This window comes from Callithrix jacchus, chromosome X, assembly GCF_049354715.1.
Source record: "Callithrix jacchus isolate 240 chromosome X, calJac240_pri, whole genome shotgun sequence".
In the NCBI taxonomy this organism is placed as follows: Eukaryota; Metazoa; Chordata; class Mammalia; order Primates; family Cebidae; genus Callithrix; species Callithrix jacchus.
In genome coordinates, this window is record NC_133524.1 from 14,231,755 (window position 1) to 14,249,089 (window position 17,335).

Below are 17,335 nucleotides of genomic sequence, written 5' to 3' on the forward strand. Positions count from 1 at the left end.
GGAGGCCAAGACAGGTGGATAACCTGAGGTCAGTAGTTCAAGACCATCCTGACCAACATGGTAAAACCCCATCTCTATTAATAATACAAAAATTAGCCAGGTGTGGTGGCGGGTACCTGTAATCCCAGCTACTAAAGAGGCTGAGGTAGGAGAATCGCTTGAACCTGGGAGGTGGAGGTTGCAGTGAGCTGAGAAGGCGCCACTGCACTCTAGGCTGGGCAACAGAGTGAGACTCTGTCTCCAAGAAACACACACACACACACACACACACACACACACACACACACACACACACGAGTCTCTCAATCAAGCACTAATCAAGGCAAATGGTATCAGAGCAAAACCAATTTATGGTTAAGAATCTATGTTAAACGATGGATTACTAGCAACTAACTGTAACAACTAACATTTACTGGGCACTGACTTGGTACCAAGCACCATTCTATAACCTTTCTTGTATTATCTCATGGATTCTTCATAATTACTACCCATTAATTAGGATCCCATTTCACAGGCAAGGCGATTGAGGCACAGAATGGTAAAGGCAGGGGGCTCACAGGAGAATGAGAACCTCTAGCCAGCGAGGGTAGAATGAGGCTGGACCCCTGTGATTCAAGTAGTTTCGCCACAGCTGCCTCCGTACACCATTGCCAGCAATAATATGAACACTGGAAAATGAGGTTCAAGACGGAGGTTGCAAGAGTTTCATAAAATTCCCTTTTCTGATGCTTTTCTATCTAGATCATGGTAAAACAAACATATAACACAGTTTCTTCAGACAGATGACAAGAATTATGAGTTTACTTTATGTCCCAGTTACAGACTGCATTTGGGGACAAAGAAAATTCTCCCAGGGTGATTGTACTCCTTTCCTAGGGCTGCCATAACAAAGTACCATACACTTGGTGGTTTAAAACAACAGAAATGTATTGTCTTATGGCTCTGGAGGTCAGAAGTCTGTAATCGAGGTGTCGGCAGGGCCATAAACCCTCTAAAGGTGCTAAGGAAGGATCTGTTCCAGGCCTCTCTCAGCTTCTGGATATCCCTTGGCTTGTGGCGACATAGTGCAAATCTTCACATGGTATTTTCCCTGCAAGTGTGTCTGTCTCTGTGGCCAGATTTTCCCCTTTTTATAAGGACCTGAGTCATGTAGGAGTAGGACCCCCCTACCCAATGATCTCGTATAACTTCAGTTAACTCTGGAAAGACCCTGTCTTCAAGTAAGGTCACATTCTGAGGAACTGGGGGTTAGGACTCCACTGTATCTTTCTGGGGGAGATACAATTCAATCCAGACGATAAAAGTGCAATTTGGAGCCTTAAAGTAAACTAGACAGATTTGGAAATAATATAAAATATAAGAGATGTAGCTTATCAAGTTTTAATGCATCCAAGGCCTAGCTCATTCTGTAAAATGTCCCATAGAATCACTGCAAGTGTAGCACTCTATGGACAGGATTTGCCAACCTCTGATTTAAGGCTTCCAATTCATACTGAAACACTTTATTTATTTATTCAAAATAATATTAAGTGTCAAGTATGACGTAGCAGGTAATTTTCATGACTCTGTTTACCTACCTAGAGTTCTACCTAGCAATGGTAAGAGGGAGGAACAGGGACGGTTGTTAACCATATATGTAACTGAACTGTTCACATTTTTTTTCCTTTGATGCAAGGACACATTTTATTGTTTTATCTTTATTTTATTCATATCCACTTTTTGTAGGATAGCTCAAGTTAATTTTACATCAGCAAATAATTCAAAGTGGCCTTTTAGATGACTGGTATTTGCTTCCATCCTTAATTACAATTTCTATCATAAAAGTATCAACTTCTAGCAGGCAAAACATGTTACTCTACTTTCTGGTAAGGACAAGAATAATAAACCTTTATCTCTATCCCATTTTCTTTGTCAAAAGCTGTAACAAACAGCATTCCAACCCAATGTGGACATGCTCCAATGCCTGCTCTCCCTCATTTGTTGTATACTTTAGATTAGACTAACAGTTGCTTCATATCTACATTTTTGAAAAGGGTAAAATGTATTTCTGGAGATTAAGGAAAAGTATTCTATGTGAAATAGAAAGCACTGTCTTAAAAATACTTGTTTGGATATACTTCTTTCTTTTTCTTTTCTTTCTTTTTTTTCTTTGAGACAGGCTCTCACTCTGTTGCCCTGGCTGGAGAGCAGTGCTGTGATCATGGCTCACTGCAGCCTCAAACTCCTGGGCTCAAGCCATTCTCCTGAGTTGTTGGGACTACAGGCATGTGCCACCACACCTGGCTGGATATACTTTCTAATATGCATTAAAGAAGTACACAGTTTAATCAAAGAAAAGGAAGTCAAAAAAACCTGAACAAGTAGTGTAGTGAAGAATCACAGGCAAAGATATTAAAGGATGTGATATTTTATAAAAGCCCAGTGCTCAGTTCTTAGCATCCAGTGGGGGTCAATAAAAGCTAATTCATCATTGGGAAAATGCTGACAATATAAGATAGGAATGAAACTCCCATTCCCAGGTTTCTATGCTTCTGTGTTACTGGAAAATTGTAGGTAAAATGTCATACAATTAGACCTCACTTAAAACAAAATTGAGAATGAATACTGGTTATAATAGGGAGAGAAGCATTTATATCTCAGATAGTTACTTAAAATAGAAATGGTCTGGTGAATTTTAATAGAAGAGCACAAAAGTAGTTCTAGTTCTTTCTAGTAAGGTGGTAAGAAATTTAAAACTTTTGACTGAAGATATAAGACCTTTATAATTCTCTAACTCCATGGACAGAGCCTCAGTGCAGAACCAACAGAAGTTGTAAGTACTAGGCATTTCGTTATTCTGTTTAGGTTCAAGCTACTTAAGATTCGGGACCTCTAGCACCAAGGACGTCTCCAAGATGTGTCCCAGAGAAAATGGCAAAAATATTTTAGGAACTAGCAGTCTCAGGGTTAAATCCTGGTGTAGAGAAAGCAGCAGAGGAAGTAGAGTCAGGCAGATTTGGTTTGGATCCTGACAGCAAATCACTAGTTGTGAACCATGGAACAAGTCAGTTAACCTTTTTAAGGTTCACTTTCCTCATATATAAAATGAGTTTAATACTCTGAGGTACTGTTGTGTAGATTAGGGTGTGCACACACATAAGCATGCAGACATACATGCTCCACTTGGCAGAGTGTCTAATGGTCAATCAATAGTAGAACTACTATTAGGATAAGCTTTGTTCTGGAACACAAAAAAAGTCTTATACTGAAACAACTCAAGAAACTAACATAAGTGAGGTACAGCATCCCCATAGCTTTTCCAGGCTTAGGACTGGATTTGAATATTACCTGTAGCCAATGAAGAATTATAATAACTTTATATATGAGGGAAGAAAAAAATATAAAAGGCAGGGCAAGGAAAGGAAGCATGAAGAAACAGAGGCCTGAACTTACGTCGTTCTTCTCTGTGCCTCTCGGTCTCTGCAAAGTATTGGCGGAGCTCTTCGGTGATTTCCATGTTGCTCAGGTCACATTCTATTTCTGCATCTGACTCGGTCTCCGTCTCTTCCTCTTTGGACAAAGCTTGGTCTTGGTCTTCTCTTGTGGATGCCTGGATCCTATTGCTGTCATGTGGATTCTGCCCAGACCCTCTGAAATGTGAAGAATTACAGGGGGAGTCCTGCCAGGACACATGATTGTCATAGAAAGCCTGAGGATATGCAGCTTGGATATCGTAAGAGCTTTGGGGAAGAAGTACAGGAGGGAAGTACCATGGAACACTGAAATAAGATTCCATGGCCTTCCTGTAGGCATTCTGGTGGCTGTGCATCCAAGCCATTGCTTGATGATAATGTTGCCAGTATCTTGCATATACCGGATGACAATACCAAGGCCTGGTAGCTTTCAACGTTGATGCCTACAAAATGAAAGGAGGTGGAGGGTGGACATCAAAGTGTTTATCCTCAAGAGAAATCTTCAAATGTTTAATCTGCTACCCAACAGGTATTTACTTAGTATTTGCTGAATATCTACTCTACATGAGGAGGCTACTAAGCTCAAAATTGTGTGAGACAGGTCCAGGCCCACAATGGACACCAAGTGTATGCATACTTGCTAAGCCCATGTACATGAGGAATGCACAAGCCAATTAGTTTAATGGTATGGAGCATTATAATGTGGGGACGGAGACTAGTGATTGCTTCTAGATGAGATGCAGGGAGAGAGAAGACTGGATGCTTATCATCTTGGCCCTCTCTATCTACTGTAATAAATGACTAGTGCTGAGTGGGCAATGGCCTGCTAGGACATAGTAGACTGACAAGCATGATAGACTTTAGTTCTTCCCTTTCTGCCCCCTAAACTAACTTGCTGGCCTGGGCCACCCCTAAATGCCTGGGACAAGAGATATCTAGGAATGTATCTAATAGTGCTTTTACTTTTGTATTTCTTATGTCTTCTCCATTGTGGAATGAGAATACCAAGAATTTAAAGACTAAAGTTTATCTTTCTTACTTACAAGCTAAAAAAGTCTTACCTTCTTCGCTGCCATCTCTGATTGTGAAAATCCAAATGGGTGCTGAAACTAGGAAAGAAGAATCACAGTGCAAATCTCTAATCAGTACGGCTGTGTGATATTTGTGGCTATTTTGTGGTTTGTAAGACAGCTCCTGAGGAGCTGGCTCTTCCTGGTACCATGCCTGATTTCCTACAACCTATCTATAAGACGTTGGTTCCTGGGCTATGACTTCGTGGTCTGAAAAGGAGTGATCTCCTTAAATATGATTAAGTGGGTCAAAAGATCCTGCAAGGTTCAATTACTTATTTCCCTATAGGAAGTAAAGTCTATGAAAATGACCATATAAATATTTAGTTGTTAGTATATATATACATATGTGTGTGTGTGTATATATATGTTGGGTCTTGCCTTAGGTCTGGGACTTGGAGAATAAGACATCTCTCCAGCCTCAGTTGTGCCCTGGGCTTTCAGTCCCCCAAAACAGACTTGTTTTCATTTTGATTGCAATATGCATTTCTCAGCCAGCATGTGACATCACATTCTCCTTGCCTAACTACCCTGTGTATTCATAGACTCCATGGAATCTCTACCGAGGTACCATATAGATTGCCTTAGGCAAATACTATTGCTCTGCTGAAATTTACACCTTTTCTCACTACCCACCTGTTGTGATTTGCTGATTCAATGCATGAATACCCAAAAGTAAAGTCTAATCGGCAGCTGTACCTTTTTCAATCTATTTAAAATAGACTTAACATGGTGAAACCCCGTCTCTACTAAAAATACAAAAAATTAGCTGGGTATGGTGGCACATGCCTGTAATCCCAGCTACTCGGGAGGCTGAGGCAGGAGAATTGCCTGAACCCAGGAGGCGGAGGTTGCGATGAGCCGAGATCGCGCCATTGCACTCCAGCCTGGGTAACAAGAGCGAAACTCCGTCTCAAAAAAAAAAAAAAAAAAAAAAAAAAAAAAAATAAATAAATAAATAAAATAAAACAGACTTTTACTTTTTTTTTTCTATTCAGGGGTTCAGAGCTACACTGGAATGTACTTTTAAAAAGTTAAACAAAAATATCCAAAAATACATGAGAATTTAAGCTTCTGTGACACAAAACCACTAACACAATGCAATGCTGAGCAAACAACTACTTAGGTTTTGAAACTGTGGAAATCAGATACTGAAGGAGTCCTATTTTTCCTTTTTACTTAACTATAGGGTAGAATTAAAAAATTCTCCAACCCTTAAGAAACAAACTTTACTTGTTTTATAATCTCTATCAGATGTTTTGCTATGGTTATATTAAGAACTGAGATGCTAAATCAACCATTTCTATATTTTAAGATTTAGCTAAAAGAGAATCATTCACATTCTTTTAAAAGATAAACTTTCAAACAGGGTACTTCTAAGAGGGCTGATATGACCTGTAAATTTATCTTAAACATAGCCCATAGTTCTTGCTCCTTGTCTTCAATACTATGCATACATGCAACAAATATAAATTGAAAAAGTTAACAAATGCAGTGTAAATTCAGTTCATATTACTTTTAATCTACAATTTTAATGTTTTAAAGGTTTAAAACACGAGCAAGTAACTGAAAACCTAGCTCACTGCTATGTGCTTTACAGGCCACTGAAGAAATATAAAAGTTAATACTTAGGTGGCTTACCACTCAGAGAAGTAAAACTAAATGAAATTATGTAGAAATCAGTATGTCCTTGAGAACAAAACTGTAAGGTATAGCCTTTAAGTAGCTAATTCACTAGAACCAGGTTTTATATTTCTATGGCTAAAATCTGAATGGTTTTCTGAAAGCCTGCAGAACATAACGCCATTAAAGTGAACTGCATGTATATCTTAATCAAATTTGTTTTAAAGATTAACAAGCAGCAAAGAAATTAAATTAGAAAAGTCTAGGAGACATGTGCACGTGTTCTGGAAATTAAGTGTTTTGAATCCTGACTTCTTTCTATGCACCATAAGGCATTTAGAACCAGGTCAATGTAAATATCAATTATTCCAAATTGGTAAGTCTGATAGCCTCAAATATGAAATAAACACCATTGATATTGAACACTACTATACACAAAATCTTGTTTTTGGTTATAATTGGGAAAATTAAGTGTGGCAATAAAGGTCGTAGCACCAATATTCTGAAAATCCACCAGATGGCTAAGAGAGGCTCCGTTTTGCAAAGCTGGACATTTAGGCCTGTGGGATAAAGTAGACTACCATTTAAGGAGTTCAAGGGTAATTGATGATGTTCTACAGGTTGCTCAAATGTCAATGGCTGTGATTAAGAGGGAGGGGTCAGGCGCAGTGGCTCACGACTATAATCCCAGCACTTTGGGACGCCGAGGTGGGTGGATCATCCAAGGTCAGGAGTTCAAGACCAGCCTGGCCAACATAGTGAAACCCCATCTCTAGTAAAAATACAAAAATTAGCTGGGTGTGGTAGTGCACATCTGTAATCCCAGCTATTCGGGAGGCTAAGGCACAAGAATTGCTTGAACCCGGGAAGTAGAGGTTGCAGTGAGTTGAGATCATGCCACTACACTCCAGCCTGAGTGACAGAGCGAGACTCAGGCTCAAAAAAAAAAAGAAGAAGAAGAGCGACGAAACACTAATTTGACGAGAGGTGACTCTGACCCAACAAGGCATCTGGTAGAAGGGATGCCATGTTAGAAAGCCTCAGAGATAATCCAGGTACGTCCTGAGGGCTTATGCATGAAAGAAGCTAGGAGAATAAGCTGAGATGACTGAAGAAAGCCAGTTTCAGCTTCCAAACCAGAGGCAGTTCAGAATAAGGCCAGAGTGCCCACTATGTACATTAATTAAATATATTAAATAATCAGCTAAGGTGCTAGACTCTCAAGACCCAGGCCATTATGAAAGGATGAATTTACGTTAATGATGGAGTGCAAGCAACTCTGTAGGCAATTTTGCTTTGTTTTGATTATGCTTTCCTCACAGTTTTCACCACTGGGATATTTATAATCAAACTTGCTGCCATCTTTGAGCAAGTTTAAAGTCCTGGGGCTGTATGTAGACTGCGCTCATCTCACTCTTGGCTTAATTATTTTCTCTCCCTAAATCCCAAAACCTACTTGTAATATCCTTTTTCATTTTAAGTATTTTTAGGAGTCCTAAAATCCTATATTCAAATTAACCAATTTGAATAACTGACTTGAAGAATTACACATTAGTCTCTCAAAAGTCAAATAAGGCATAGAAAAACATGTCTAAAGCAGTAGCAATTTGTATAGAGCTTTATAATTACTTTTAGCTAGGTCTTTCCAGTATTATTATTTCATGCCAGCAACTTTTTTCAGTAAAGGATGAGATAAATATTTTAGGCTTATAGGCCACATACAGTGTTTGTCACATAGTCTTCATAGTCTTTGATTAAAAAAAAAAAACACCAAACAACCCTTTAAAAATGTAAAAACAATTCTTAGCTCCCTGGAAGTATAAAAAACAGGCTGTGAGCTTTTTTTTGCTCACCCCTGTTTTATGTTAACACATTTTGAAGTCATATATGCTCTCTCTGAATATACAAAACATCCTAATTCTTCCTTACTTTCCGCTTGGGAATCAGTAGAGGAACTTCACACAAGTTTCATAATGATTAGACTGGGAGAAAGACTAGCGGAGGCAAGAAAACTGACTATGAATGATTCTCACATGTTTCATAAATGATTAGGCTTGGAGAAATACTAGTAAAGACAAGAAAACTGACTATGACCAATAGCAATCTTGTTGACTGGTTCCTAATATGTGGGACAAAAAAATACTTTCCATGACTAAATAAGGAAAGTGGACCATTTCTTAAAGATCCATATAAACATTTAAAGATTTAACTAAAAACAACAATAAAAATTCTGCAAAACAGTATCAATCAGCAGGGCTTAGAAAGCAAACAGGTCAGAGTTCTGAATCTCTATTCCCTGGAAGGAATATATATTCTTTCCTGCTAAGCAATCAATTAGTTAATATCAGTTAGCTCCCAAGGGAAGAAGAGGTCCTCTTCTAAAGATGGGTCCGATTAACTTTTAAGCTGGTTATTTTCTCCATACATGGAGAACTTAAGGAGCTAATAAGAATGCCTGGGTTTCTGAAAAGCCAACATTTAAATAATTACAGTCATTATAGCAACACCTTCAGAGACTACTACCTCTCCAAGAAAAGAGAGCTGATGGTTGCTGCAGATGTAGATACCCTTTGGTCTTTAATGGTTTTTAATTTGATCTTCCATTCCTCACCTCCCTGAGAATGTCTCCCACTCTTTCATGGCACAAGCCTTCACGGACTGAACAGTAACTTTTCTCCTAATGGGCTGGTGGGGCTGAAAGAAAAGAGATTGGCAATGTCAGGGAAGGCCGGGATCCGCAGCTCTACAAACCGGGCAGCTCTCTCCAGTGAGCACAATGGCATAATGGCCACCATCCAGCTGAGCCCAGGCGAGTACAGAGACCATTCATTGTCTGTCCTCAACCACCAAAGAAGGAAGGAAAAAAACAGGGTTGAGGTCATTCACTAAACACTAACGAGGCCTACAGGCAAGAAAGAAACTGAATCTTGAACGAAATATTTTTCCATACAGACTCTCTAAAAAAATGGATTCACACTTCAGTACATCTGTTTACCCTGAAGGATACATTTTAATGCATAAATATACATAAAGAACAATAGATAAGAACCTTGTAGCTTTCAATGGATAAAATGTGACTATTTCTATCAAGTTCCAAAAAATTCCACAAATCAGTGGCTTTGTTGACAGGGAGTGCCATCAAATATATTCTTCTAATTGCCTATTTATGTTCTTACAAATACAGAATATAGGACACATTGTAGCAACCAAAAAAGTAACATAAAAACGTAAATTCCCCTAAAAACTAGAATGTATACTTGAACTAGATTTTCCTATCTTCTGTTTCTATTAGAATTCTAAAAATACATGAAAATTCACTTGCTTTGATTTTTGCACAGAAACACATTAAAAATCAATTAAATAAGTTAATCTGGCTAAAGCCCTGAAAGTCAAACCTTTCCTACAAAGCTCCAGTGATTTGGTTCTCTGAGCCAACCAGGTAATATGGAGGATCTAGTTATGCCTTCAGTACACTGGTTCAAGGAGATCTGCTGCTGAACACTGAAGGAAAATAAGCAAAGGTATGCTGAGAAATCTGTGGGAGATACATTGAGTCATATGTGGTTCTAAGGAATCTCTCTGTATATGCAATAACAACCCTACCACAGAAGATGTCTTCCAAAGAATATAATAGGGTTTTGTTGAGGACTGGGTTTCTTGCCCCACCTACTTGGGCAGCCCTGCCCCTATCCCTGGCTGGTTACTGAGGCTGGCAAGCTCATCTGGCTTGATGCCCTCATGGGCTCCCTCCTGTGTCTTTGCATGGTCCCTGCTTAGTGATTTGGACATCAAAGATGGCTCAAGTTCAAATGGCCTTCTTCCACCTGCAGGCATCCAAGCTCCATCTTGGACAGGACACAAGCCTATTCAAGTGTACGTGCCACTGTGTTCAGAAAGCTTGCACCTCCCTGTCTGTAATAGTTACAGTTAAAACTGATGGGCAAGGGAGCCAAAAAACTGAGTTTTCTTTTCTTTTCATTCCTTCAATCCCCATCCCCAATTTACCCTCTTCTGGATGTTATAATAAGTACTGTCACAAACAAGGCATAGCATGAGGAAGCAGTAAGACTGAAAGGATGTAGTTAACAATTCTTTTTTTTCATACAAATGACATTCCACCCACAGAAGGGCATTGTTTAATTTGTCAGCAAGTGTGATGAATTTGTGAATGGATTTATTTGCAAGTTCTCTGAATCCCCATGTGACTAATATCAGAATCAAAAGTGAAGTATGAGGCCAGGAACAAAGTTACCCTCTGACTCAGGAACACAAAAGGCAATGGGATGACTGAGAATGACATAATGATAACACAGTTCAAAAGAAGAAACAGATAAGTTTGTTCCACAGCAAGCACGTCCTTCATAAGCAAAACCTAGTGTAACCATAAGGGAATAAAAGTTGAATAGGCAGGTACTACAAATTGAGAGCATATCAGAGAAAACCATGGCTGTTAAAAGTAGTTAAGATCGCTAGTACATTTCAGGTGTCTTATTTCAAGTTTAATTTTTTTGATAAACATATTCATGGTAATTCCATGTTAGTCTCTCTTTTCTGAATTTATACACACTCGCTATGCCTAATTCACTTGGGCACTTACTCAACTACCTGTAGCCATGGATTCTCTACAATCTACTCCTTTTAAGTTTCCTATTTTCCTTCCAGCATAAAAATAATAGCTAATATTGGCCAGGCACGGTGGCTCAAGCCTGTAATCCCAGCACTTTGGGAGGCCGAGGCGGGTGGATCGCAAGGTCAAGAGATCGAGACTATCCTGGTCAACATGGTGAAACCCAGTCTCTACTAAAAATAAAAAAATTAGCTGGGCATGGTAGCGCGTGCCTGTAATCCCAGCTACTCAGGAGGCTGAGGCGGTAGAATTGCTTGAACCCAGGAGGCGGAGGTTGCGATGAGCCGAGATCGCACCATTGCACTCCAGCCTGGGTAACAAGAGCAAAACTCCGTCTCAAAAAAAAAAAAAAATAGCTAATATTTCACGCTGTTAGATGCTGCTGAAATTGTTGTTGAGCTTGTCTGTTGTTTCCTAATAACCTTTTCTCCTCCTACATCTACTCCCCAAATGAGGACCTAGTAACTCAAACAACTGACTATAAAGCACCAAATCTTTTCAGGAAGCAAGTATTTAAATACATTATGTTTTGAAGGATCTTTTCAATTCATCTGATCTTTGATCAACTACATTCTTTTTCACTTGTCTAGTTGTTCCATGGCTAAATTTCATCTTGTAGAGAAGTAGCTCAAAAAAAGTTCTATACCTAGTTTGCAAACTCTCCAACCTACACTCTAGCCTTAATTGTTCAAAACTTTCCCCCATCATTCTCATCATACCCTATCCTTTCAAAAAACCCAAAATGATTCATTGCCATCTGTAAAACAGTTTTGGAATGAACATTTCTCTCTGGAACTTTAGTTTGTAAACTTCCCCAGCACAGCAATGAATACACAGAGGGGATTTATACACCTGTGAACCTGCTTTCAGTTATGCTTATTCAAAGTTACTAACCAACAGTCTTTAAAAATATATGGTTTCTGTTCACACTGAAATCCCCAAGAGACTGTTATTCTGATAAATTATGCTAGCAAAAATAGTATTTTTAAAGGGTAGCTCTCATCCCACAATTCATGGGACCTGTGAGCATAAATAATCCCAGAAGTGTTGTGTTATGAATCTTTAGTCTAGATTTTTCAAGTAATGTTGTTCTGATTTGAGATGAAAAACAGCTGAATACATAGCCTAGCCTGTGAAATGAGCTTACAAACATATTTCCTGAAAAAAATAAAATTGTTCAGAACCAACTGATCTGTACTAAGGGAACATCAAGATTTCAGAGCTAAAATGCACTTAGTTGGACACTAGTTCAACTATATAGCTCATTACTGATAAGTGGGCAAAAACACAAAGCCCATAAACCATAGGGGCCAGATGTCTCAAGAAAACTCCAACCAAAAACCCTGACCTCCTGCAGAGGTTAAAGTACAAGAGAAAAGAAAGAAACCTCCAAGTTTTGAGTAGACAGGCCAATATCCTAGACATCCTCCAAGTATGTGGCCGTCCTGGGTGATCTTCTATTCAGATAATGGGCTGGATGGGCAAAATCCGAATTCACCTACAGATCTTAACACAGTGGTTCTCGGCACACCAGAATCACCTGGGCAGCTTTAAAAGCTACCGATGCTAGGGCCCTACTATTAGATATTCGGATTTAATTGGTCTGGGATGAGGGCCCGGGCATCAGTGATTCGGAAGCACTGCAGAGCTGAGAGCCTCTGGGACTGGTCCCCTCTCACAATTAACCTGCAATGATTTAGGAATCTCAAGGGCCACCTTTAATCATGGGATTAACATAATTATGATAGCAACGTGACGTCCAAGACCTTGGCTCTCTGCACAACAGAAGAAGCCAGGTCCCGGGGCCTCTAGACTCCTCCCTCACTCCCCAAAGGAAACCCAGCCATCCCCGAAGTCACCTCGTGGGCGCGCAGCTTGCAGATCCTGGGTGGTGGCCGAGCAGAGGCCAAATTTTTCTTGGAGACACAGGAGGAGTGGGGGACGGGAGGGGGGCGACTGTTGCCAGGGCCGCTGGAAGCGCGCTTCCGGTGCGGAACACACGGCGCGACGCGCCGGAAGTCCTCACTTCGTCGAGGACGTCACGTTTGCACCACGGGCGGTGCCGTGCTGGAGGCCGGAAGCTGCCTGCTAATTGGCTACCCCGAGTGGAGCGCCGGGCGACAGGCGTGGGATGGTGGGGGTGGCGGGGCCGGCGGAGAAGGTGCTGCCCGGGGCAGGGCACTGCGACTGCGGCGGCCACCAGCACCGGGAGTCGGAAGGTGCTGTCTGCCCCGGCGGGTGTGTTGGGATGAGAAGATGAGAGTCGCTTCACCACGGCCAGGATCTCCAGCCTTAACTGTTTGTCCTTTCCTCAGCTTTCTTCGTTTTCCTTCCTTTGTCTTTACTTAGCCTTCTCTTTCTTCCTTTTTATTTTCTTTCTTAACTAAAACAGTTACAGTTTATTTAATTTGCCCCCGGGAAAACTCCCAGTCTTTGCAAACAGATTCACCCAGATCTCAGTTTGAATGCGATTCCAGTGCTAGGTTTTTAACCTCCCAAGCCTCGTGTTTCTCATCTATAAGGTATGCATAGCCTAATGCACAGTGCCTGATGTATTACAGCAGACAAAACATTGGTACTTATTAAATACGTTTGTAATTATAACCATCACAGCAATACCTGCCCTGTTAGTATCACAAGTCATTAAAAATAACCAAGTATAAACAATCAGAAGTCTTACGTGACATATTTCTGAGACAATTAGGCAAAATGTGGCAAGAGCCGTAAAAGGGAGCATATTTAATACTTTCTCGGAATTATTAAACAAGAACCAGATAGATGTTTATTATGGAATTATTTTAAAGGTGAAAATTGGAAATCACCTAAATGCCCAACGAGGAAATGGCTAAGTCGATTGGGTGATATTAATGACGTGACATTACTATATACTATAGAAGAATTAAAATGGTATAGATTATTAACTTTAACAAATATATACTGGATGTCTGTTATGTGCCAAGTATTCTGTGTTGGCACTGTCCATTGCAACCACCACATGTGGCCATGAGAACCCGAACTGTAGTAGCCTAAACTGACATATACTGTAAGGGTAAATTACACACTAGATTTTGAAGAAGAATGAGCAAAAGAATGTAAAATATCTGAATTTCTTTATAGTGATAACATCTTAGAGAAGGACTATTGAGATTACAGATTAAAATTTTATTTTTATCTTTTTACTTTATTAGGGTGGTTACAAGAACATTTAAAATTATATATGTGGCATGCATTATATTTCTATTGGACAGTAGTATTCTATTTACCAGATATACAGTAGTAAACAATACAGTTTTTGGCCTCATAAAATTAAATCTTTTGTGTAGAACATGGACAATAAGCAGAAAAATAGAAGTTTATGTTGTGGTGAGTTATATGAAGACAGTATAGCAGGGTAAGGGCCTGTGTATGTAGACAGGGATTATTTTAGAAAAGATTCTTCTTCTACTTCAGAAAATGGATGTGGGAGGAAGTGAGATATCTATGGATAGAAGCATCTAGAGAGGAAGGAAAGAAAGATGGAGAGGGGTAATAAGATAGGGAGAAAGAACTCAGGGGATTCTTGGGAAAGGCAGAAGAATACAGGCCTAGAGTGGCTATAGTTCAGGTAAAGCAATTCCTGGTTCTATGACTAAAAAAACAATATATATATGGTATACTATGGCATTAGATAGAATATTATTTGGCTGCTGTCACAGAGATGCAGAAGAGGAGTGGCTCAAACTGTCGAGAAGTGTATTTCAATCTTGTGGCAGTCTGGGTGTAAGGAGTCCAGAGTATGGCAGCTCCACTTGTCTCATAGCTCCACCCTCCCTGGTTTCTTGCCTTGGCCCACATGGTCCAAGATGGTATACCACTGCACCTTTCAGCCAGTGGGAAAGAGAAAGCCAGGGGCATGCCCTTTCCCTCTAAGGGTTTCTCCACTTTGGCACTATTCACATTTGGGGTTGGATAATTCTGTATTTTGGAGGTGGTCCTGTGCTTTGTAGTTTTTAGTAGCATCTCTGGTCTCTACCCACCAGATGCCAGTAGCATCTCCCAATTGTGACAGCCAAGAATATCAGACATTGCCAAATGTCTCTGGAGGGAGGGGGGCAAAGTCACCCCTAGTTGAGAACCACTGCTTTAAGAGTACTACTCAGAAGCAGCCCACAGCACTTCTGATCACATCTCACTAATGGCCTGAACTTCATTACTTAGCCCTCCTAAGGGTAAAGGAGTCTTGGAATTGTCTTTTTCAGATGACCAAGTGCCCAGCTAAAAATTGGCTAAAGAAGAAAAAAAGCTAGCTGATTCTCCCATACCCTTGTTGCTACAGGGAATGGAAATTCTGTAGCTGATGGAGGAGGTGGTCCTGTTCTTTTCATCTTTAAGGCTGAGTTTTAGTCATTACTCCCTTTAACTCACTTGCATAAAAATACTGGTGGTATGGAACACTGAGTACCTAAGGAGCAACAATCCTATTTGGAAAGAATGGGCATTGTTGCTCCAGGGGGCTAACCAGGGAGAGAAACCGAATTCTGAAATGGAGGCTAGAGTAGGTTGGATTTTCACTTGTCATTTAGCACCATCTGGTGGAAATTTACAAATTACAATTCCTCAAGTAGTTTCTTTAATTTGTCTCTGGCATACGTTTCAAATTTTAAATGGATTATAGCAAAACTTCCAAGAGTCCTGTCAGCTGAGGAACTCCAAAGCAAGATCTCTCACTTTTGGAACTATTGGCATTTGGGACTGCATAATTCATTGTGGGGGCTATTCCGTGCATTGTAGGATATTTAGAAGCATTCTTGGCCTCTGCCTACTGGATGTCTCTCCCTGCCCCCATTTATGACAACCAAAAATGTTTCCAGCCATTGCTAAATGTCCCTAGGGTGGGGGTGGGGTGAGGAATGGCTCCTGGTTGAGAACCACTCCTTGAAACAAGGCAACTAAAATCCCAGTGCCTGTTAAGGCATAGTAGTCCCCTATCAGTGTATCCTGGTGTGTCTGGAAAGGATGGGAGGCAGTGCTGGGAGAAAACGGCACCTGATATAGCAGGACATGTCCTCTGGTTTACACTTTGGAGAGTTTTGCTCCTGCTTATCTCAATCATAGGAGATGAGATTGAGGGAGAGAAGCCAAAAGGCATGGCTAGAGAATGTAGATTTTTTAAAAGTCCCTATGGTAAGGAAATATATAGAGGTCATTACCTAACACAGGAAATAGCACACACGAATCTAACTCTGGTACTGGGGCCCCAAAGTTCAGGTGTCATGTGTGGAAATCCTGCCAGCTGTGGGAAGCCATAGCTAATCTCATGGGACTTTTTGGATCCTCCCCTGTACCCCAGTCAGGACCCATCTGCCACCTAAGTGTTCTGGAGAAACAGCTTGGAAACCAGTCCCCTTACCTGGATCAAATAAGTGATGCTAAACTACCTGCAAACAGTAGTCCTGAACTCTTACTTTGAAGTTGGGTAAAGGGAAGAGAAGTTTCCCAGCAGCACCCATAGCAGGCTGTCACTTGAGGTCCAGCTCAGGATCTCTGCCATAATTTTTCCTTCTTTTCACCTTCTCAATCCCCTCCTCACCAGCCCCAGATCCTTCCTTTCAGCAGATGTGAGATGACCAGGCACAGATTTCATCACCTTGAGATAGATTGCTGTCTGCACTCACTATGCCTCTTGGTTTAGAGAAAGAGGCACCATGGTGAGTGCCTTTGTTTCTGCCTAGGCCAACTCAGTCACATCGTTCTCTGGACCCAGTTCCATGTCCTCACAGGCACCTTACACCCTCAACTGTACACCTCTCATATCATTGCCTCTCTCTTTCCTGGCTTCTTCCCTACCAGCATCAAACTTGCTCAGGTTCTCTCATCTTTAAAATCATTTGGGCTGATTTTTCACTCCCCTCTCCTCACCTTTCTATTTTTCCACTTCTCTTTTTAGTTATACTTCTGTAAAAAGTGAGATACCTTTATTTCCTTACCTACTTTCCACTCACCCCATAGCTGGTTCTCTTCAAGCATGTCCGTTCCAGTACAACTGTCTCACTGGCATCACTGCTGACTTTTTCCATCTACTATACTTTGGCCTCTCTGCAGTATTTAATACTATTGTCCATGCCCTTCTTCTTTTAAAATTACAAGATTTTCTCTCCCCAGACTGCAAAGGTAACATGTGCTTAATGCAAAATAACACAAATCTTGGAAAATGGAAGCACTTAAGTACAAAGGAAAACAACAAGAATGACTTGCCCTGCCAGTCCTTTAAAGTAACCACTCTTTAGCATATAACAATTTTAAACGTATGTGCACTCAACACTGGAGTACCCAGATATATGAAGTGAATATTATTAGAGCTAAAGAAACAGATAGGCTCCAATACAATAATAGCTGGAGATTTCAACACCCCGCTTTTCAGCATTTGACAGATCTTCCAGATAGAAAATCAACAAGGAAACATCAGACTTTATCTGCACAACAGACCAAATATCGAATAGACATTTAGAGAACATTTCATCCAATAGCTGCAGAATACACATATTTTTCCACAACACATGGATTATTCTCAAGGATAAACCATA

The 17,335-nt window shown here is 40.4% G+C and overlaps 1 protein-coding gene across 4 annotated transcripts in view; it reads right to left on the reverse strand.

The window, feature by feature from the left end:
* The window catches only part of GEMIN8 (gem nuclear organelle associated protein 8), a 32,387-nt gene extending 19,616 nt beyond the window's left edge, over positions 1-12,771 (reverse strand). For 3 of the 4 annotated variants that reach the window (XR_008478818.2, XR_008478815.2, XM_035287998.3), the window contains exons 1-4: positions 12,632-12,771; positions 8,757-8,839; positions 4,514-4,561; positions 3,433-3,895 (exon numbers count right to left, since the gene is read on the reverse strand). Coding sequence is in view for 2 of the 4 variants with exons in the window: in XM_035287998.3 (XP_035143889.2) it covers positions 3,433-3,895; positions 4,514-4,528 (478 nt within the window). In the remaining 2 variants the exon portion in view is untranslated. The remainder of the gene's footprint in view (positions 1-3,432; positions 3,896-4,513; positions 4,562-8,756; positions 8,840-12,631) is intronic. The other variant, XM_054250752.2, reaches the window with a different exon arrangement.
* Between the last annotated feature and the right edge of the window lie 4,564 nt (positions 12,772-17,335).